At 34.9% G+C, this 22,500-nt stretch overlaps 2 protein-coding genes across 8 annotated transcripts in view; one reads left to right on the top strand and one right to left on the bottom strand.

The window, feature by feature from the left end:
- LOC135209548 (tetratricopeptide repeat protein 7B-like) overlaps window positions 1–22,500 on the top strand; it is a 482,937-nt gene that overhangs the window by 143,458 nt on the left and 316,979 nt on the right. For 3 of the 5 annotated variants that reach the window (XM_064242203.1, XM_064242202.1, XM_064242201.1), the window contains exons 1-2: window positions 16,249–16,465; window positions 19,039–19,190. In XM_064242203.1, coding sequence (XP_064098273.1) covers window positions 16,264–16,465; window positions 19,039–19,190 — 354 coding nt within the window. In that variant the 5' untranslated portion in view covers window positions 16,249–16,263. Of the gene's footprint in view, window positions 1–10,287; window positions 11,063–16,248; window positions 16,466–19,038; window positions 19,191–22,500 lie in introns of those variants that run through there. The other 2 variants (XM_064242204.1, XM_064242205.1) reach the window with 2 other exon arrangements.
- LOC135209547 (uncharacterized) lies at window positions 3,131–8,180 on the bottom strand. 3 transcript variants are annotated; one of them, XM_064242198.1, is made up of 6 exons: window positions 7,979–8,179; window positions 6,437–6,840; window positions 5,186–6,049; window positions 4,835–5,047; window positions 4,163–4,358; window positions 3,131–3,662 (listed from the first exon to the last, which is right to left on the bottom strand). In XM_064242198.1, the coding sequence occupies exons 1-6, from the start codon at window positions 8,007–8,009 to the stop codon at window positions 3,451–3,453; spliced, it is 1,920 nt and encodes a 639-aa protein (XP_064098268.1). In that variant the 5' UTR covers window positions 8,010–8,179; the 3' UTR covers window positions 3,131–3,450. The 3 variants fall into 3 exon arrangements, with proteins under 3 accessions (XP_064098268.1, XP_064098270.1, XP_064098269.1); XM_064242199.1 differs by lacking the exon at window positions 3,131–3,662 and adding an exon at window positions 3,669–3,802 and having other exon boundaries at window positions 7,979–8,180; XM_064242200.1 differs by lacking the exon at window positions 7,979–8,179 and having other exon boundaries at window positions 5,186–5,984; window positions 6,437–6,594.

Here is a 22,500-nt window from a genome sequence, read left to right as displayed (position 1 = left end):
CTTTCAGCTGAAGTGGCTGAGAGAATGGAGAGTATATCTCACATAGGTCCCTGTCAACCCAGAGATGAGCAGTCTCATCTCGGTAGGTTCTCACTCAATTGGTCTTCCTTCTCGCTACAAAAGTGAGAAACTCTCTGCTTTATCATTTTTTAAAAATTTCTTTCAAAACACTGCATTCAACAGTTGATATCTCTTCAATAACCGTACTTTAATATTTTTTGTTTTCTGTAAAAGAAAACTATTGAGATGACTTTGTCTGTCTGTCCGCACTTTTTCTGTCTGCCCTTAGATCTTAAAAACTACTGAGGCTAGAGGGCTGCAAATTGGTATGTTGATCATCCACTCTCCAATCATCAAACATACCAAATTGCAACCCTCTAGCCTCGGAAGTTTTTTTTTTATTTGAGGTTAAAGTTAGCCATAATCGTGTATCTGGCAACGCTATAGGACAGGCCACCACTGGGCTGTGGTTAAAATTTCATGGGCCAGGGTCATAAAGGATTATACCAAAAGATAGATCTATTTTCTGTGGCTTTGATTATACACTGTACAGAAAACTTGATTGCCTTTGGCACATTTCTAAATTGTTTTTTATTCTATCCAAAATTGGATGGTACAACGTAAATTTGTTCTTGTCAGTCAAAAGTATGAACTCTGCATCTTTGAGAAAATTTGTAAGTGGAATGCATTGTAAACAGAATTAATATTGATCGATCAATATTAATTTAATTGTGATTAAATGTTTTCCAGGAAACCACAATCTGTACAAAACATGACAGATGAAAAGGTGTGATTAAACACAAAAGATTTTCCATACAACATCATTTAACAAAGGGAATGGAAATAAAAAACTTCCATAAATTGAGCAGCATTTATTTGTAAGTACTATTACATTTTATGTAACAATACAATTATATGCAGAGTTTGACTCTGTTTCATGTAGTGTGGCATTCTCAGTAGAGAACATACCTTACATAACAATGACAGAACATACAACACAGTAACTAAAGAATAATAGACATTCACGCTATGTACACACTGAAAAACTTTTACGAAATATGAGAATCGCATTTGTACCACTTTATTCTTTGCAGCCTCATTATAACGTTTTTTGTGATATTTGACACACAACTTCCAGTCTTAAAGAAAGAACAACCAAAGTATATCCATGAATTCTTACACTAGCACAGTACCAAAAGTTATATGAAAAGTTATTAATAATCTTAATTACAAAGCTTTTGAAGCACATCTGAGCTAATCATGTTGAATAATGCTATATTGTATAAAGTACATATACAGGACTTGCATAGTTGCATTGTTATGAATGCAAGTTTTTAATGTTCTACCCCCAATTATATTTTCAGCATAATTCATGAACAAATAAACTTATTTAATTGAACACCCTTACATACTGTAAACATCAGCAAATTCTACAGCAGAATTCTTGCTCAGCAATCCTGTTTTGTTAAAACATGAAACAATGTGAGTTGGTTTCTTCCACCAGAAGAATCTAGGAACACAAAAACCGTCATTGCTAAATGTTTGTTTGGGACATGAAATTTAATCATCCTCACAAAATTGCACTTTGTATTCACAACCAGTAAATAGAACTTGAGCTTCATTATTATACAATTATATTCATGTTAAATAATTTATTGAATAATTTAGTAAAAACCGATGTAAATGTAAATTACAGATTGCTTCACACCCTTCCTTTTACAGTCATATTACAGTGATCTGGAACTCAAATTCAAACTATCAGTACTATATATTGCATATTTAAACACAACAAAGACTTCATTAAACCCAAAGAAATATTTCCGTTTGGAAGCTACCAGTTTTTAATATTTTTCTCTGAAATTTTAACATATTTACAACAATGAAATTTGAATTCCAAAGATGTTCTTTTTGCAATTAAATTACCTATAAGAGTAAAAATAGTTAGGTTAAGAGAATTTAAATACAGTCCACAGATAAATAGACCTATAGTTAATTTGAATATAAATTCTTAATTAAACTAAATATAAAGTTCAAATATCCATATCAGTTACAAATTTAAAGCACTTTAGGTAGAAAATTCTAAGATTAAATTTCTATAAAGTATACTGTATAAGAAATACAGTACTGTTAATGTATTCTTTCAAGGTAAATACATTACTCACTGCTTGCCATCCTATTCGGAACTCTGTATCAACTCTCCCAAGTTTACCAATGTTGCAAGGAATTTACAGTATTTTATTTTTAGTCTCTTCACTCTACCTAAAAACATTTATTTCATTACTTTATAGCATTAAATTTTTCAATACTGTACTGTATTTTTTAAAATAGTTTTGTATTATGTGTATTTATAATTTTGTTAGACAATTTCTGATGATAGTGAACATCCATAAACAGGGAGATTAGTATACCTCTCAATAATTATTAAAATGGGAAATGCTGAAAACATATGTAATATACCAATACTGTAATATTGTACTACTTAAAAATGGTTTCTCCGGTGAAAATTCACAAACATTCACAACAATTTCTGTGGGGCTTCAATTTAAAAATAAAAAGGCAGTCATATCACTTATCTCACTGCCGCTGCAAAGCAGAAATCACAGCCTGATTACATTAGCACTCGAAAATTGATTCAGGTCCAACCATTCATTTTGTTGTTATAAAAAGCATATTTAAATATATAATACTCATATTCTATAACTTACAACCTTCTTATTCATTACAATGGGAAGCCCCTCTACTCACTGTGCAGTTGTCACACTTAAATTAGATACTTCTGGAGAATTATGGCAATCTTATTTGGAGACTAGCCAGCCATCAGCTGATAAGGAAAACAAAGGGAAGGGAAGGGAAGGCAATGAAATCTCGCTTTCCTGCATCTGGTCTTGGGAATAGGGAAACATAAATGAATAAACATTCTTATGTTTAGTCCTCATATAAAAAGCTATCATATTGCAAGATAAGGTTCCCTCAATCAGAAGAGAAAGGATCTGGCATTGAAGAACGAAAGCATGATTACACAAAGAGCAGGGGTTAAATTATAAGCAGTGCCTTGAGTGGTTTGAACTATGGGCCAGACAAGCATTCACAAGATACAGTGTAGTACTCGTTTTTGGACAAATGCATAATCAATATTTGAAGTTTTTTTTATGAAAAATGCCATAAGAATGCAGTTTACATAGTTTTCAATGCACCCAAAGCATTAAAAGTAAGGTTTTCTTAGGATTTTTGACGATGTTTCGGCTTACGACGATTTTCGGCTTATGACGCGTCTCAAGAATGGAACCCCCGTCGTAACCCGGGGACCGCCTGTATTGCTGTCAAAGATCTGTAATATTCTAAGATTGAAGTGTCTTTTCTATGTAGCCTACAGATACTGAGCAGATTAAAAAAAAAAAGACGAGATAACTGCAGGAAGTACTGTCTTAACTATTTTCTCAGCACACCCTGCTATTCTAAGTAAAATCTTGGTCTGCTTGTACTCGCCATGCTTAGATCAGAAAGTGCAGCAACACTTGTTTCTAGAGAATCTTCCAGGAAATCAAGATCACCGGTGGAATAAGCATATGATGATGAAGACACTTCCGGGGAGGGTGAAAAACATACTGGTTCTGATTTCACTGATGTTATAGAACTTTCTCGTTCATGTGATGTTGATGGAACTGGAAGAAAAAATAAATTTGGATGTACTACAGCTACTGCATTGTCAAAATACATTTTTGAAGTAGAAAATACTCACTTGATGTACTGTAGTTACTTGTGAAAGAATCATGACACTTGGGGTTGCAAACTTCACAGCTTACTGAAACATTTAATAAAATAGTATGCTACCCAAGAGTTTTTGCAAATATAAAATTTTCAGTGAATGAGCTGGACAAATCAACAGATTTTCTTATGCTAGCAAAAAAAGATGTTGCACTCCTATACAATGTTTTTCTACAACACTGGTATATGAATTCACATTAAAAACTATACATTAAAGTACTGTAATCTCATGAGGGATAAATAAATGCTTGAAACTTTCACACCTTCAAAAAGAATTATTGGATTAAAGAAACATTTAATAATTATAAATACAACGATATTTGACTATGAAGAAGCAAGAAAGAATTGACAATACAAGAATAAACAAATTATAAAAATAAATTTTATTCTATCCTACCTTTCTTATCTTCTGATTTCATACGTTCAAGTACCACCTTAGCTTCTTCCACACCAAGTTTTGCTGCTTTAACAAGTAAATAGTGGGCCTTTACAGTATCACAGGGTCCTCCTTGTCCTTCACTTAACATCACTGCCAAGTTGTAAGTTGCCCAACCATGGCCCAAATGACTTGCAGTTTCATAGAGTTCCCTCGCCTGCAAAATAAATACAGTACAGGATAATGCTTGAAAATAATGACCTGTAAATAATGAATCCTCAGCATAGAAAGTATGTTAAGTTTATAAATATTTTAATATTGTTGGTAATCCCCTAGAGCATACTAGGATGATGCAGCAACAGCCCTAAAGCATTGTCAAATCCTTCCAGAGTAAGATCACATGAAAGCCAAATTGGTTCAGAGGAGTTTCATCAGTGCAGCTCTTATTTCAGACAGCAGCCTCCTTTTCTCTTATTGAGAATGAAGAAAGAAAAATGGTCTTTTGAGTTTTATCTGACTTTGAAAGGAGACTGCAAAATTAAAGAAAATTCCTTCACTTCATTTCTCTTGATTCCTTTACTATTTCTCTTCTATGCTAAGAATTATCATCATCACATTTGGGATTAGAATTTCCACATTTTTGTTCAAAAAAAAAAAATAATTATTCTGGTCCCGGTGTACTGATTTTCTTACCTTTTGAAAATCTCGCTCAACGCCATGACCCATTTGGTAACACAAAGCGAGATTGTAATTTGACGAGGCATCTCCCAATGAGACTCCAGCATGAAAGTAAGGGACAGCTGCACCTGGATCATCATGAGTTATAGAATAGTTTATGCGTTCTTCTAAGATACTCAGAAGCTCGGTACTGAAATTGCTTATTTCCTCCTTACCAGCTTCAATCACCTGCAATAAGAGCATATTAATGCATGTAAAATTCACATTATCTGCCAACTGCTAGAATATGAACAAAAATGAGTTATGCCAGTAATATACATGTATAATACAACAGGAATTAAACTGTGAGAATGATTTAGTCCTTACCACTTTTAATCCATCATTGAGATCAGCAGTGTTCGTGTTATGATTGTACTTAGTTGAGGTTGAGGATTGTGTTTTGGATATTTCAGTTGAGGTTGAGGATTGTGTTTCAGATATTTCACTTTCAGCTGAACTTGACAGATAACTCTCAAAACTGTCAACAGGAACTGTCTTGAAAGGCAAGCTATTTTCTGTTTTGATTTCTAAATCAGGTGATTTTAACTGACCTTGGCAAATATTACTTGGTGGACTACACAAGCCTATGCTTTGGTCTGCTTTGCTATATTCACTACCTGTTGTATCAGATAGGCTACCCTCTTCTTCTAAAACAGTTTCTTGAAGTGTTTGGGTGCCCACAGAAGTCACTAACAATGTATGGTTTGAGCCTTGGGAATTATTCTTGACACGACCTAAACTTTCTGAGAACCCAGAATCATCATCTCTCTCCACTACTTGACTTTGGAGATAATCTTTGTCATCTTCAATTTGTGGCTTAATATCAGAGTACAAACACCATACATTCTGTTCGTTAGGAAGATTTATTAATGAATTTGCACCTTCCTCTGCATTTTGGATAAATATATGTTGCAAATGGGGTCTTTGCCTGTCATTTTGTAAGCCTATAGAGGATTTAAGATTGTAAAAAGGGAAATAAGAACTGAATGGGCTCCTGTCATCTTCATTTCTGCCATATTTGAGGCTGGTTCTGTTATCATATACCTCTTGACTAGTTCCCTCGTTGTCTTCACAGCTGGTAGCACAGTCACTGACATTGTTTTTTACATTTAGATGTGAGCCATTACTATATAAAAAGAAACAGGATCTCAAATACTGATATAAACTCCATGTGAGTGCAGCAGCAGAACCCTGTTAAGAATTCATGTAATTAATAATCATAGAGAAACTACCACTCTATAATCAGGATTTCAGGTGGCTCATATAGGACTGAAATATTATATTGATTACATTTTGTATTTTCTTTTAATAACAACAGAAATGCCATGGCATATTACAATTCCATAAAAAACAACATAATACTCCCAAGGTACTACTGTATGTCAGTATATAGTATTGCAAAGATATTTATGAAAAATAAGTTTTAAAAGATTGTTGATATTATAATAGCTATGGATTTATGGGTTAATACTCAGATGATACATGTAAAGTACATATTAGAATAATCTACACTGAATGTGGAACTTCATTCTTTGAATTCCAGTGAAATTACAAAAAAGAGCCACATTGTTTACTCACCCAACCCACAGCATTCAGTATGGAGTTGGTGAATAAAATCTGCTGCCTCCTCCTGGTAAAGCGTCTCCATTTCTCTCTCCCCTCTTCATCTTGGCAGTCTGCTAAGTGTGGGTAAGTCTCACAGGAGACTGCCCATAACCAATGGAATTTAGGCCGATCACTTGAATGAAGATGACTCGAATTAACGTCCCGACTAACCCATTTTGGAAGTCTTCTATAGAGACATCTGGATAATTGAACCAATTGGCAGCGATGCTCTCTTGCACCTGTGGAAGACGTGTGATGGCATGCAACGCTGCAAGACTGTGGGGACTGAAGTGGTAATTGTCCATGACAGAAGTTGTTCCCAATATCATCTCCACTGTCTTGGGTGCAGCACTGGCTTGGTCTAACAGTTCTTGCACCTGAAGCAGACGAACAATGAGCAAACTGCCTTTGCAGTGGCTATTTTCATAACTTATCACTAAAACAGAAATTTGCTTTTCAGTTTTATTTGAACAATTCAGAAATGTCCATAGGTCATTTCTCATGTTTACTTTTGCTTGAAATCATTACCCTGGTTTATAGCTATATGATCTATATACCTTTTAGCCAAGCAGTACATCAGGTACAGAAACCTCCTAAACTTGATGGTTAAAAGTGATAAGATTTGCCTCTCACATCTAGATTTAACAAGAATGTAGTACTTCTTTACAGAGCTGGAATAAAAGAGAGCCCCTAAATAATTTTTTTTAATGAATCTTACCAGTGGAAGCAAGAGCTATATAAATGGATTTCACTCAACAATTTATGGTAATGTAGGCCAGGTCAGACTGTAGAGTCATAGGGGCATGGCAAAAGTCCCCCACTTCAGGTTAGGTAGGACCTACTCCTCTAGGTTAGGCTAGGGAAATTTATCCATATATCCAAATCTGTAGCCTTTTTTATTTTGTTAGAACTCACAGAATACAAACATGGGCCATATGCTTTCCATGTCGTCGTTAGTGAGTTTTATATATAGTAGTTTTATCATTAGTCTTAGTTTAATTCACTCATTTTTTTTATTCCCCTCTGCTTACAAACCCTTGTTTCCGACTGTGGTCTTCCCCGAAATTGTTGTAAATATCCTAGGGGAAGGGGGAAGCACAAATTATGTTCAAAACAGATAAATCAGGAGATAAAAGTCTGGTAAATATATGTATTTCGGTAGAAAATAACATAAATAAGCAACAGTTGTCTAGGCTACCCATGACCGGCTGACATTGATGGGCTAGGCTATTGACCGTGCACAAATTTAGACATTTCATGTTTAGTTCGTCATCTGTATCTCATAATAGATCTACCTGTAACTGGCCTCTGTATCCAAGTCAATTGGGGTCCCTTTATAATTCAGTTACCTTAGGGTATTTGTATTATTATTAAACTAGCAAGAATCTCGTGGTATTGGTGATTTTCCTAAGACCACTGATCAAAGAGATTATTTGACTTAAAAGCAAGCTTAGGATATCTGAAAATATGCAAATTTGAATTCAATATGGACATAAATACGAATGTATCCCGTACCTCTCGGTAAAGACTGTAGAAACCTCCACATTGTCAGGCTCCAGAATTTTAATGTCCGTCATAAGCAATCATTACATTTTCACAGCGATGGTTATTAACTTTAACGTTGAGTGAATTCAATTATATCCTCCAAAAATTAGTCACTAGGATTGGCGTCGTCTGCAGCTGGTGTGGTTCTACTACTACTACTACTAATATTATTATTATTATTGTCTGTGATGTTGCCAACTTGTATTTATTGTGGTCATGTCATCACTTGAGTAGGAGAATACTTCTAGTAATATATATGCAATATCTTTTTTATAATCTGATTAATAATTAGTGTTGTTATGAAAAGTTCATCATGATACTGAGAGCTGTTATTTAATTGAATTATTTTTATTGTTAATGGCTAGTTGGCGCCTTATATGCCCTCGTGAAATGAAGGGCGCCAGCGGCTTCGTTTCGTTTCTTTAAATTCTCGGCAATTCGATTGATAATCTCTTCTCTTGAGACTTATTTCCTTTTCAATGCCTAAAGTTGATTAAAAATTATTTTAAGAGTTATTGTGTGTATTGGTAATTTCTAGCAGCAGGTTATATTATAGTTTTTTTTTATAATACCAAAACTAAGTTCTGATAATGACATTCGGACGAAGTTAGCCTATTTTCCTGTCTCCTGTTTAAGGTGAACCTCTCACTGATAAGAAAGGCCGTCGAGTCTCGTGTGAGAAAAATTCTAAGTAATATTTTTACGAACAAGTTTTGTAAGCCGTATGGACTACCGATACGATGCAGAAGAGTATGGCCATTAATATATTTATCTCAATTACGTTGTTGATGTCCGGCATAGTAATTTTTGTATGTTTTTTATCATATACTTATATGGTTATCTTGCCTCACGGCGCATAGCCAGCACATTTAATTAGTCATACACACGTACACAGACATCAAAGACTTACGGCAAATCCGTGCTATATCCTAACACCTAAGAAAATAGGATAATCCATTTTTTGTCGAAACCTCTATTTTCAGCCCTAAGATCTTGGGACTGTGTATAGCTGAACGCTACAAAGTACATCTTCAATCAGATAAAACTATGGTTGCTAGTATCTGTTTTGAGTTAGCGTTTTATTGGATGTATTACGTAAAACAAATTTCCTAGATACGTACTTTGAATAAACAAGTTGATAACCTGGAGAGTCATAAATAAGCCACATTTTAAACATTTAAGTGCCTCTTTTTATCTTGGTGACTTTACAGTTTAACTTATCCTTCTTCAAGGCAATTACCTATGGTAAAACGGAACAAGTAGAACAATGAGTAATAGTACTAAATGCTATACAAATTTTGTCTTGCAAATTAAAACTGGAGCTTTATATATATATTCAACACGAGTATATATAAAGCAGATTTTGTCTCTTAAAAAGGAGGTTTGCGTCTCTACGAACTATATCTACAGAGATGACCAAACTACGGTAAGATGAGCAAGGAAGTTGTATGTAGAACTTGCCATAGTACCATGCTCGGGTTATGAAAGATTAGAGTTGGTTTCTATAGGCGTTTGAATAAAGTGAGAGCAAAGGAGTGTTTAAAACAGCAGGCTCAGAGTTTAAAGCATGAAAACAGTCGCTTTTTCTTTATGACGAGCTGAACTGAACAGCACGTCTGCAAATTATTTATGGAATATCACACAGAAGTGCAGTTAAGATCAAATACTTTTTCATTATCGAGGAACGCATAGACCAAATCATTTCAATCCGTCGGTCTTAATGTGTTTCATTTTACGTTAAAAGTCCTCTTCGTTTATTTGAACGAAATTTATCCTCAAGACTCCGAGCGTTCGGTTGGACCTCTTGAATAGTTTTGCGTGACATTTGCGCTTTTTTAAAAGAGCTTAGTCATGCTAGACCAATTTTGGGTGAGACTAAGCAGTGATTTTTAGGATTCGTTGATGTAGGAGTAACATCAGTTTAACTTAATAGATTCGCCCAGTCTTTTATTTATTTATTTACACCTGACAATTCATTAGCATGTTTATTTTTTTTTTATAATTTTGGTTCGTTATCCCTCTTTTCAGCGTAACTTCTAAACAGCTCTTTGAACATATAACGTATTTCTTCTTTCAGAAAACCTTCAGTCTTTCTTACGTCCTGTGTATAGCAACCGGATTTCGTGTAAATCTGCTGTGTACGCGCGCGTGTGTGTGTGTGTGTGTGAGAGAGTAGAGAAGAGAGAGAGAGAGAAGAGAGAGAGAGAGAGAGAGAGAGAGGAGAGAGAGAGAGAGAGAGAGAGAGATTTATAATCACTGACTCACTGCATGGTAGTCTGTCGTGGTGTTGGGTACAGAACCGCAGAAATTCTCAAGTGCAGGATTCAGGAAAAAAATGCCTTTGAAAGACATTTTTTGCATTGCAGAAGCCAATTTGTAGAAGTCTTAATGACTCTTTTGTGAGTCCAGTGTATTGGTGAAGTGGAGAATGTTGTGAAGTGTAGGCTTATTAGTGAATGGTAACTTAGAAGACAGTTTTTTTATATGTATAAAGTACGAAAATTTATTGAATCTTATGAAGTGCAGGTTTAAGAATCTACGTAAAACATTAGAAGATCATGTAAAATATGTTATTTACCAATGAAGACTAAATGCCACAGAAGATCCATTTTCTGCTAGAAGCTTAATCCGTCGTTTGATGTGTTGAGTGAACGCCATTATCGATAAAGAGTTGGTTCCAGAGCTCTGGGGAACTTGGTATTTTCCAGAGCACTGTGGAACTTGTAATTTCCCAGAGCACTGAAGAACTTGACATAGTCCAGAGCACTGGGGAACTTGTAATTTTTCAGAGCACTGAGGAACTTGACATATTCCAGAGCACTGAGGAACTTGGTATTTCCCAGAGGACCGAAGAACTTGACATTTTCCAGAGCACTGAGGAACTCGACATTTTCCAGAGCACTGAGGAACTTGACATTGTTCATTGACATTGTCTGTTCATTGTAACAATGAAAGCTGCCCAGAGCTGGCATTCCCAGAGCCTCCCTGGAGAGTTCAGACCTCTGTCCTTGCTGCTACATTTTGCCGAGTTCACCAATGTTCCGCCTTCGAGTGGTACGTAATCTCCCAGAATATTATAATTGTGAATAAATTTGATTATGTTTTGAAGAGCTGATAGTGCAATAGAAATTAAGTAATAGTCTCAGATACGAAGAATCATGAATGCTGATGTTCAGCATCATGCCATCATGCTGACTGCAGTACACCCTGGTCGCTTCCAGACTTACGTTAAGATTTGTGGCAACAGAAATCGGTATTTGGATGTTGTGACTAACTGCAACAAGAACTGCATCATTGGAATTATGTTCTGTTATTTTCAAACCTATCAATCATGTTGATAGTAAGGACTAAAAGTTGCTGGGAACTCATACGGTACCCTGTGGTACTCCGGGCGTTAGGCCTAATCACATTAGATTGCAGTATCAGTATAGCTACCCTCTGCTGGTGGTATAGAAATAATTGTGAATGAAAAATAAGAAATTTGTGCTTAGCTAGATAAAAAGAATCAAAGCTAAAATCAATCATGTAAGTTAAATCTGGTCTTGCGGCTACTCTACTATTAAGGTTGGCGTGAAAGTAACTTTGCATATTTTCCCTAAAACCACTGGATGGCAGAAAGTGTCTATTTTTAATCGACTTAAGTAAAGTTGAGTATTTTAAAGAAGCAAACTAGAATTACTTCTTTAAACCAGAGATAGTGAATATTATAAGTACATTTAGTTTGTTCATATGAATGGAAATTATTTTGTAACTGGTATTCAGCGCATATCAGTTGGTTCAACTTTAGTATCACTACTTAAGTTCATATATTACACTCATCGAAAAATACCATTTATCAAATGTGGAAGAAAACAGTTCATAAAAATGTATGTAGGCCATCTTTATAGATAAAACTATAGCTGAAGTTCAGTCTATAATATTTTGCAGCATGACTGAAGTTTTACTCGGCACTACTGAAGGTCTGAATAAGTGTACAGTAAGTTCCAGAAATGAAGTGACAAATTTCAGAAGATTTCGTTCGAAATTTACTAACTGGCAACTACAACACGTAGCTGATAAACTTTCTTTTTCCCTACAGTGAAAGCTCTAGCAAGTAAAATAAAGCTTACATATGATGCACAAATATCAAATCTATGACATTTGTAGCATCCTTAAGAAAAAATTACCGTAATAGTAATTATTTCAAAGTACGTATAGTGATTACTTCAGATTATAGAAACGAAACAATTTGAAATTTTCGTTCAACAGAGGATTACCAACAATACGTATGTTTATTTCGAGCAATGTGGAAACAAATATTTATTAGCATAGTGTATTATCAATTATGTTAGCGAAGATGCATAAAACCATGCAAGTGTCGATAGAATGTAAAGGGAAAAACTCCGCAACATTAAACATAATCTACCATGAATGCACCTAGATTCAACAGAGAAGTTGGGTGTGGTTGGTAGTTCTGATTTTTTATAGAACCGAGCATAAAACACCAATTTCGAGAAAGGCTCTAACTGCTGCTGCTATTTTTTTTTTTTTTTTTTTTTTCAATGCAGGGCCGCTCTGTTATTTAGACAAAGATAGAACCATTAGAACCGACACCAGGACCTGTCCTTGCACCTGGGAGACATACTCTTAAAAAAAAAAAAAAAAAAAAAGAAAAAAAAAAAAAAAAAAAAAAAAAAACGGCCGCAAGCAACCAGAACACCCGTAAAATCACCACCTGGTTAAGTAGGGAGACGACAGACCCCAAACCCCCCCCCCCCCCCCCTACCTCTACCCACAATCCTAACTCCACCTTTTTCACTTCAACCTTTTACCTCAAATCTTCTGATCATATTCCAGCCGTGAAATTTAAGACTGAATTTGCCTAAGTGGGCGTATCATAAGTGAGTGATATCACCCAAATTCATATTTCCACAGGCAACTAGTAATCAGTTCGATCCAGTCAAGCATTGTTGTATAACAGAAATTTATGAGTTATATATATATATATATATATATATATATATATATATATATATATATATACATTATATATATACATTATATATATATATATCATATATATATATATATATATTATATATATATATTTATAAAGAAGCACCCGAGCATGACCAATAGGCCTAGTGCTCGATTCTTAAAACAGGCCTCTGATTATTCCTGACTAGATAAAAAGGTCCTGAGAGAGAGAGAGAGAGAGAGAGAGCATAACAGGAGATACTCGAATTAAAATAATGCTCGCCAAGCATATTCACATGCGGATCGTATGGACAAGAATAGCCTCACTTATGCACTGGAAAAAACAGGTGGAAACCTACGAAAATACTTGTTTGCACAACTGAGGAATTCTATGAAATTATTAACTAACAAGCTGGAAAATATATTTCCTTGATTCTTGAGTAGACTTAACCATGTAGCCAATGCTAAACGGGCATATAACTTGGATTTCGTTTTTTTTTTTCATACCAACTTGTTTCTTATTTATATTTCATTTAATGAGATGCTAAACTTCTCTGTGCTTTATCAAAAGAAATCATAATAACTTTCGATATAACGCTATAAAAGTAGAAAGTTAATTTACAAATCATATTAGGCCAATGCTTATGCACTCGGTTCCTGCTGCCACTCAATGGTGAACACTTGATATCACACATTGAGAGCCGCAGATGTTTCTATGAGGAATTTTTGTTCTATTTTTTTCTTTTAATAAACAATTATTAACTAACATTGATCATTCACAGGGGAAATACTTCCTGTGCTTCTACAGTTAATCACTGATACATATTATCAGATAAAGAGGATGGCAATAATTGGAATAAAATATACTAACTGGCAACTTGAAACCCCACGAGAGTTTCTAAAGAAGTACGACCAATTCTGAAATTTGTCGCTTCACTTCTGGAACTTACTGTACATGTTACCAGTGGATTTACTAAGCTATTATTGAACTCACGCCTCTTATCTTAGTGTACCGAGGTTTATCAGGTATCACACATAATTCTCTGGGTTAATTTAACCGTCTAATGATTTTACTTCCCACGCTAAATTTCACTTGTACAATACTGAGCGTTTTCTTGAATTTTACCATTCTTCTTGCCTCCTAATTCGTATTTGCTATTAAGCTGTGCTTATTTTCTATGAGACATCTGGTGGCGTGGCTTTTTTTTCCAATGATTTAGATTGATAAAATGTATAGTAACCAGCGTATATGAAACTTGTGGGAATTCTAGAAGTTTAAATGGTCATAGTGGCTATTATAAATACATTTATATCTAACGACAGTAGCCTGTAGACTCAACAACCATATCCATATATAGTTATAGAATTCTGTATCAATATATATATATATATATATATATATATATCTATATATATATATATATATATATATATATATATATATATATATATATATATATATATATATATATACATACTTGGACAGAATTTAGTATTTGTGAATAATCACCCAACATCCGACGCAGTCTTTTATGCAGTTCATGCCATGTCATGCTGATAGCTTGGTATCCTTAAAAGGAATATGAATTGAGTGGCATAGATAGAAATCTCTCTCTCTCTCTCTCTCTCTCTCTCTCTCTCTCTCTCAGCTCGGTTGTTTCTGGTTGTCCTTAACTTTGAAAAGAACCAATAAGTAAACTTTTGGGATATTATCTATCTACCTATCCTTGTATCTAACTGCCATTAACAAACGTTTGGTGTCATCTCTTCAAAAATTCTGTTGTCATTATACCATCGGTGCTTCTTTTACAGAGTCCTAGGCCTAGTATGAAAACTGGTACATTTTGCCGTGTTGGAGCGGTATGGCACTGTTGATCTTCTATGCTTCGGAATTTTCTCCGTGTTTCCTCTATTCCCACTGAATATAGAACATCGACATTTGACGAGTGATGATCTGGGTGTTTTTCTTCCCAAGGCCGTGATGAGGATGGTAACTGCCATCTTTCCACATTTGTTTGTCGTAAGCTGTCTTTAAGCTTATAGAGGAAGCTTGCATTCAGTATAGGTGTTCTCTTAAACAAACTACTTGTATTTTACCTTATGATATAATTTTATGATTTTGTGAACTATTAATGTTGAATTTTAGGTGGATCTCATTAGGATGGTTTTCAGAAGCCTTCTTCAACTAGGTTTTAGTACTATAAACCTATATCTTGCTCGTTTTCCTCTCCCCGTAATCGTTATTGGCCGTTGGTGGGATGGTATATATAACTAAAAAGCAAGAGCCTTGACCCTACCAATCGCTTCCGATGCTGTAGGAATGGGATTAATTTTATTGTTAGCCTTTTCAAAGAATAAATTATTCAATTCGCAATCAGCTTTTACTGTGGCGTGGTAGGGACGTTTTATATATGATTTCCTCATGAATCTTTTTAAAATCTCGTGATTTTGTACGAAGGAGAATAGATCCTTAGGGGACGTAAATCTAGGGTACTTGCTAGTTCAACCTGGCTGAAATATCATGAAAGCTAAAGAGGTGAATGTAGGAATTCGAGCAAGAATTTCGTTACACTGAGAATGTGTAAGTTGTGATATCGCTAATTTTTAGTTCAACCAGTAAATACATTCAGTAACTTGTCCTTGCAATGTAGTTGTCATAATGGGACATTTTACCAGTCATTAACGTAAAATATTTTAGAAATTTTTGCCCTACTTGGGTTGCGCCAGTTCGTTAGACCTTGTTAATCATAGTTACGTACAGTGAAACTAAATAGTTAGGACTAGATTTTGACCGAAAATTGGCCAACTCATGATGAAAATTCTCTTCGAAGTTCTTGTTATAATCGGCAAGTGTAGATTATTATTATTATTATTATTATTATTATTATTATTATTATTATTATTATTATTATTATTGTTGTTGTTGTTGTTGTTGTCTCAGATTGGAAACATCTTACGATGGTCTGCCCGCCTTCTGACGGGTAATGCGAACTAGACATTCAAGCTGACGTCATTATTCGTTATCACGTGTCCCCAGTGATAAAATGAGCACGTAATTTAAAAAAAAGTGTAAATATTAGATTTATGAAAATTGCTTAACAGTTTTTTTCTCCCATTTGTAATTTCTCGCGGTACTGCCCGCCCTGTGACTTCATCAATAGGACTAGACATTCGAGCAGAAATTGTTATTCAGTAGCACGTATAGTCATTGATAGAAGCGAATACGAGTAATTTTAAAGCACACGTAAATATTAGATTTACTCATATGATGGAAGAAAATTGTATGAAAAAGAAGTTGGATGACACAGAGATATGTAAACAAAGATGAGACTCGAACGCGCCTTGCTATCGTCTGCAGAGTGCAGGCTGTCAAAATGTCAGGCAAGACTGGACGTGGTTACAGGCTCGAGGCGGACATAGAAAAGAGTCGAGAAGAGTCCAATTGGAAGAAAGTTATAGAACTTGCAGAGCATTTGAAGTCCAGAAATCAGGCTGGATTGGGTGAGTTGAAATCGCGCGAAGAGAATTTCGGAGGCGCCACCCCATTGGAAGATCGAGCAAGGTCACTCCCCCTTTTTCTTTTTGAGGAATTATGCGTAACATATCTCACCTCGAGCTTTTTACTAGCTGTCATCTGAGGTTAAATATTTTTGTAAATATTAATTTTTATGGTACTTTGCTGACGGTAACTGACCATACAGTCACCTAGCCTAGGCTATTAGGGTCCAACCCACTTGCCTTGTTCAAGTTTGTAAGCCTAACCTACTGTTTAGTAAAGTAGATCATGGAAGTGGTAATTTTCACTATATACATAGTATTACTTATTAAAGCAATTTTTATTTTAATGTGGGAGTTTCGTCATACTGGGCAGTATAGGCTAGGCTAGGCCTAGCCTAAGAATGTTATTTTTGCTTCAAATAAACCTTTAGAGACCCTGGAAAGGCACATTTAATGTGTGAAATTTAAAAAGAAAGTCTCTAAATAATAACATATCTAAGCAAGTACTGTACCAGTTAAGATTGAATCCAGAGTACAGAAATAGAGCTGATGTAGGCTAGCCTATCATTGGACATGGAACCAGGCCATGGCTTCTTCATAATAACATAAGAGTAAACTCAGCCTAACTTAGGTTAAATTCAAGTAATTCAAGGCAATAATTCCACACGGACTGCAAGGAATGGTCTCGCGAATACGACAGCTACTAAGGATTGGGGCATCAAATGTATTTCACCATGTATTGAACTGGCCCTGTGGGTTAATTGCAGTCAACCCCCCAAAAATAACAGTAAAGTCTTAATAAGCAACCCAAATACTATAGGAAAATGACATTTGCAAATAAATACCTGATGTGGAGTTATTACCTAAATCTACCTAAATTCATCTTATTGAAGCATCCTACTTAGCTATAGCTTTACCCTTGGTCACTGGAGTCCTTTCATCGAACCATATATACAATGCCTTGAACAAGCGTTAAAGTGCTCAAGAAAAAAAAGAAATGGCTGATTTCAGTTGTTTCAAGCAAGACATGTTTATTCACGCAATTTAATTAATTCTTGCCCTAAAACAAGTGACTCATCTGTGTGTGTGTGTGTAGGCTTGCATTCTTATGTAAAATATGCTCTTCTTATGTTATAAGATATAATCAGCACACCCAGTGAATGCATACATATTAAATATTTATTGAACTTTGCACTGTTTGCTGAATGTAATGCTAACTCCTGATGATTTGGGGCTTCTGCTGAATACTTTGACCTTAAATTAGTTGTGGGAACAGGCAGTGACTTTGAAGCATGGTTTACTCTTGTTGTCCATGCACTAAACTGTAAACATTTAGGGAGAAGAACAGGCAGAAGCATCATATACATGATTCCCATCAATATAATAGATAAAGAAAAATATGTTAGTATTCTTTTATGATATTTTTCTGTAATTTTGGCTCTTTCTGATATTGTGTACATCATTTGGTCTCCACTCAACCCATGTTCATAATTTGTAATTGATGGAACCATACCATCTTTGCTTTTTGTCTCATACTTAGTCTTCTTGACAACTTTGGGTAGAACCTGAGAATGGGGTGTAACTTGGGGTCAGACTTGACAATAAGTAAAATTGTTATTGAGCCTAACAAAGATTGATAAAGGTCATATTAATCCACACATCTTGGTAGATATATACAGTGCATTTATATGAAAATAAACTCAAAGTCAGTGCCATGAGAAGATAGAATATGTATTGGTTTATTTTGTAGTGGTAAACTGTTACAAAATTTAAAAGGTGTATGCGTCTGAAGTTATACTTTTAAGTGTTCCTCAATCTTTCCCATCACTTGTCAAGCCATCTTGGTCTGTGAGTTCTTAGCCTGTTTTCACCCATTGGGCATCACATCCCAGCAACTTCAGATGATTCTGTTTTCCTACAATTTTATAGTAATAAATCTTAACATTTTGCAAGAAACATTTTTTTAAAAGCAGTCTAAAGATGTGTCCACACCAGTAAAACACAAAAAAACTACTATTACGCACACATCACAAACTGGTTGAATAAAAAGTCAATGAATGACTTGTAGCCTTGACCAGTGCTTTGTATGATTGTCTTGCATTTGCTGAATATTTGTTCTCCCCTTACAGTATTGGTTTGTTATCAACCTATTTGTAACATGTACTCCAAGACCTTTGATTATCAAGATCCAACTTTGTTTATATTTTGCCATACTGAGCCTCTTTTTACTTTGCATTATTATGGTATAAAGTGGAGAGTTCTGTTCATTTAATGTTTCTTGGTAGATATCTAATATTTTCATTGGAGTATGAAGAACAACAAAGTACTTTCTCCTGAGACTGAGATGTATTATGTAGTTATATAATACATTGTTTATGTCTTGAGCTGATAATTAACAGTGTTATGCAGTATTGCTTGAGATCAGTTGTAATATATGTTTAGTCAGTGGTTTTAATAATAGCATCGTGCTTATTTTGCGTTTGCACAGCAGTCTTTTCTTGTTCTCATCTTTTTTTTGTTTTTTGTTTTGTTTTAGTATTACGTATGTGTTACTACAATGTATTCCTCTATTTCAGAAACTCTTGCCAACTTCCTAATTGGAGAGGGTAAACTTGAATCTTATCTGGAAGAGAATCCTCCTACGGAAGCAAATGTTTCTAAAGCCAAAACAGGTTTGGCAGATGCTAGAAGATATTTACTCATGTGTATTGGAGAGCCAGCAAAAAAGGTATTGGTTTTTATTCTTGATGCTAACAATTGGTGTACTGAAGGTATTTGAGGAATCTTTGTCATTGTATGGGTTTGGGTAAAGGTTTTCACGGGTGATATTTACAAAGCAGGTTTTATATTTTTTCTTGGTGTTGCAGAGTGGCATTGGGTACTCTCTCTAGTAATCCAGTAGGTTCTATATCTCTTGAGAGATGAATGCACAAGTGTTTTATATATATATATATATATATATATATATATATATATATATATATATATATATATATATATATATATATATATATATATATATATATATATATATATATATATATATACACACACACACACACACACACATACACACACCTCTTTGTTACTTCTGCTAAATGCTTAGAAAGGTGCAGTTTAGTATTTAAATATGCAAAAAGAATTTTTGTCTTCTCAGATTTTTCTTTCAAATGCAGAAGGGAGTCACCATCAATGATGTATATACTATATCTCATAGGTGACTTTTCCCATTATTAGATTGGGTAGTTGGCAATGCTTTTTTTATTTTTCTTTATATTTCTGTCAGAAGATATGATATTATTCAGCATTAAAGCCAAGAGTACCAATTAAGTGAGCTAACATCATCTAATGTCCAGTGCTTAGAAACCAAAACCTGTTTTGTTACAGCAAGGCTACTCTGTCTTAGGGATAACTAGATTGTTGGCAGTAGTTATATTTATGCAGTATACTATTAGTACTGCTGTTACTTGCATATTGAAAACCTAAGAAGTGTATCTCACCTCTTAAATTTTTTAAACATCATAGATTTTGCGCTCATACAACATTCCAAGTTCCCTTCTTCAGGGAGACACTTGCCTGAGAATAGGATGCAGTGCATTCTTCATCTGTTGAAGAACTTTGGTAACAACCTTTTTAAGCATATATAAAAGTAAAATATGAGGTTAGTATGTATGGAATATAAAAGGCTTTAAATTGTGCATATATACCCTGCCATCTGCAGTTGCAACATTTAAGGTTGTTTTCCCTGCCATTTTTCATCAGGTCAGTAGTACTATCCTGAGTAAAGTACTGTGTGAACTACAATACATATACTTAAGTTGTGGACATTGCATTTATTTACATGTGTGCATAAATTTAAACCATTATTTATGCAGGATTTTGTATGCAATTTATACTAAGTAAACCGAGTCTCTCTCTCTCTCTCTCTCTCTCATAAAATTGTGTAAGAATTATGCATCAGAGGATAAGATATTAAATACAGGCAGTCCCCGGGTTACGACGGGGGTTCCGTTCTTGAGACGCATCGTAAGCCGAAAATCGTCATAAGCAGGAACATCGTCAAAAATCCTAAGAAAACCGTACTTTTAATGCTTTGGGTGCATTGAAAACTATGTAAACTGCATTCTTATTGAATTTTTTTATTAAAAAACCTTCAAATATAGATTATTTTTCATTTTTGGTATCATATTTCTTTTGCCAGATCAGTGTTGTAGGTGTCGTAACCCTGGAAATAATTTCTGATGAATATAATTGAAAAGCCTATAACCTCAGAATGTTTTAAGCGAAATCCGTCGTAACCTGGGGACTGCCTGTAGTACCAATTTCATTTTTACTTTAATTATTCTTCAAACTTTTTTGTCATTCCTAATATGAATATCTTTTATCTTATACTACTTGATTTGAGTTATAGATTTCCATATATTGAAAATCTAAATCAAGTTCTAGTCCAAGGAAACCATTTACAGTATTATTCAGTTGTTGGTGAAACATCTGAGGTTTCTCCTCAGCAAATTCCTTCAGTGCTTAGGGATTCTCTGAGTGGTAAATGGATTAAAGTGAGGAACTGCATTATAGTATCTCATTAGTGCAGTTGCTGTCATTCTTTGGTACACAACCGTAACGGTTTATATTCTTGGAAATTGCAGGTTTTATTTGGATCATGTTAATAGTTTATACCACCACTAGTAACTCATTCCTAATGTGCATTAAGCCGTTTATTTTCTTGACACTTATGTGCTTTAGTTTCCCAAATGGTATGATTATCTTCATGCAATTTATATGTTTTCAAGTGAATTTGATCTCTCCTTGTAATTTTTAAGTTTTATACATTCAACTTACCTGGCAGATATATACATAGCTATTACTCCGTCGTCCGACAGAAATTCGAATTTCGCGGCACACGCAGCAGGTAGGTCAGGTGATCTACCCCCTGCCGCTGGGTGGCGGGAATAGGAACCATACCCGTTTTCTAATTCATATTTTTTCTGTCGCTTGGAATGTAAACAACGTTTGCAGTTCCTCCTGATGGATTTTCGTGTTTCATCGCCATCGATCGTCTGGGCTAACTTTTACAGGGAAGTAATGGATCTTTGGTTCGGCATACGCTTTTGTTAACTTTTAGAATTTTTTGATAAAATTAACTTCGAAAATTTTGAAGATTAGTGACGTGTAACTACCAAAGTTTTCGGTAGACACTCATCCACTTTCACGAAAGTGAATTACGTACTTATACTTTCATGAAAGGGAATTACTTATATTTATTCATTAATACAAATAAGTGTTAGAGTTTGATTGAGGAAATGTATATCTTTCTTCCTAGTTGGGAAGTCAGAAAAGTAACTATCCTTTAGAAGCTTTATTAGCTCTTGTGTTAACGAGCAATTATAGTAGTAACAGTACTAGTAGTTGTTGCATCCTCATCACCTTCTTACTCCGCAGAATCTACAATATCATATTTGCAAATTGTAGACTTTGGATATAGTTCAAATGCGAACTCTTAGAACGTAAGAAGTGAATATAGTGTTCCCCCATTACAATGGAGGGTGCGTCTGATCGGCTCTGTCTCGCTCTCAGGTCTAGACCTCTTCCAAGCTCACAAGCCCAGAGGAGAAGGGAATGTCGAAAACTGTAAGGAGGTTTCAGAGAATCCCCACCGGTCAGGCGTCCCTCGGCAGGTTCTGTAGAGCGTCCCAGACTGCCAGGGATAGCCATTGGAAAGGCATCCTAAAACAGTGTTTCTCCCTTTTTATGCCTACTGTTCCTCGATGGATAGAAGAACTTCGAATGAATGAAATTGGCGAAGATCCTCGTATAATGCCTTTTGGTAGAATTATTCAAAATGAGAATGACATTAATCGATCCACCTTTCGGAATCAGGCGACGATTTAGCGCCTTCTAATATTAGAGATCATTCGATAACATTTGTGATAAAGTCATTGTTCAAACATTTTTTCGCAACTAGACGAGAGCGCTATCCCTGGGGGTGGGGGTATGAAATTGTTATTTCAACATAAAATTCCCCATCGGTGCATTTTTAG

Source organism: Macrobrachium nipponense, chromosome 38, assembly GCF_015104395.2.
Source record: "Macrobrachium nipponense isolate FS-2020 chromosome 38, ASM1510439v2, whole genome shotgun sequence".
Classification (NCBI taxonomy): Eukaryota; Metazoa; Arthropoda; class Malacostraca; order Decapoda; family Palaemonidae; genus Macrobrachium; species Macrobrachium nipponense.
The sequence above is the reverse complement of the archived record's forward strand: the minus strand, read 5'-3'. Positions and strand labels throughout refer to the sequence as shown.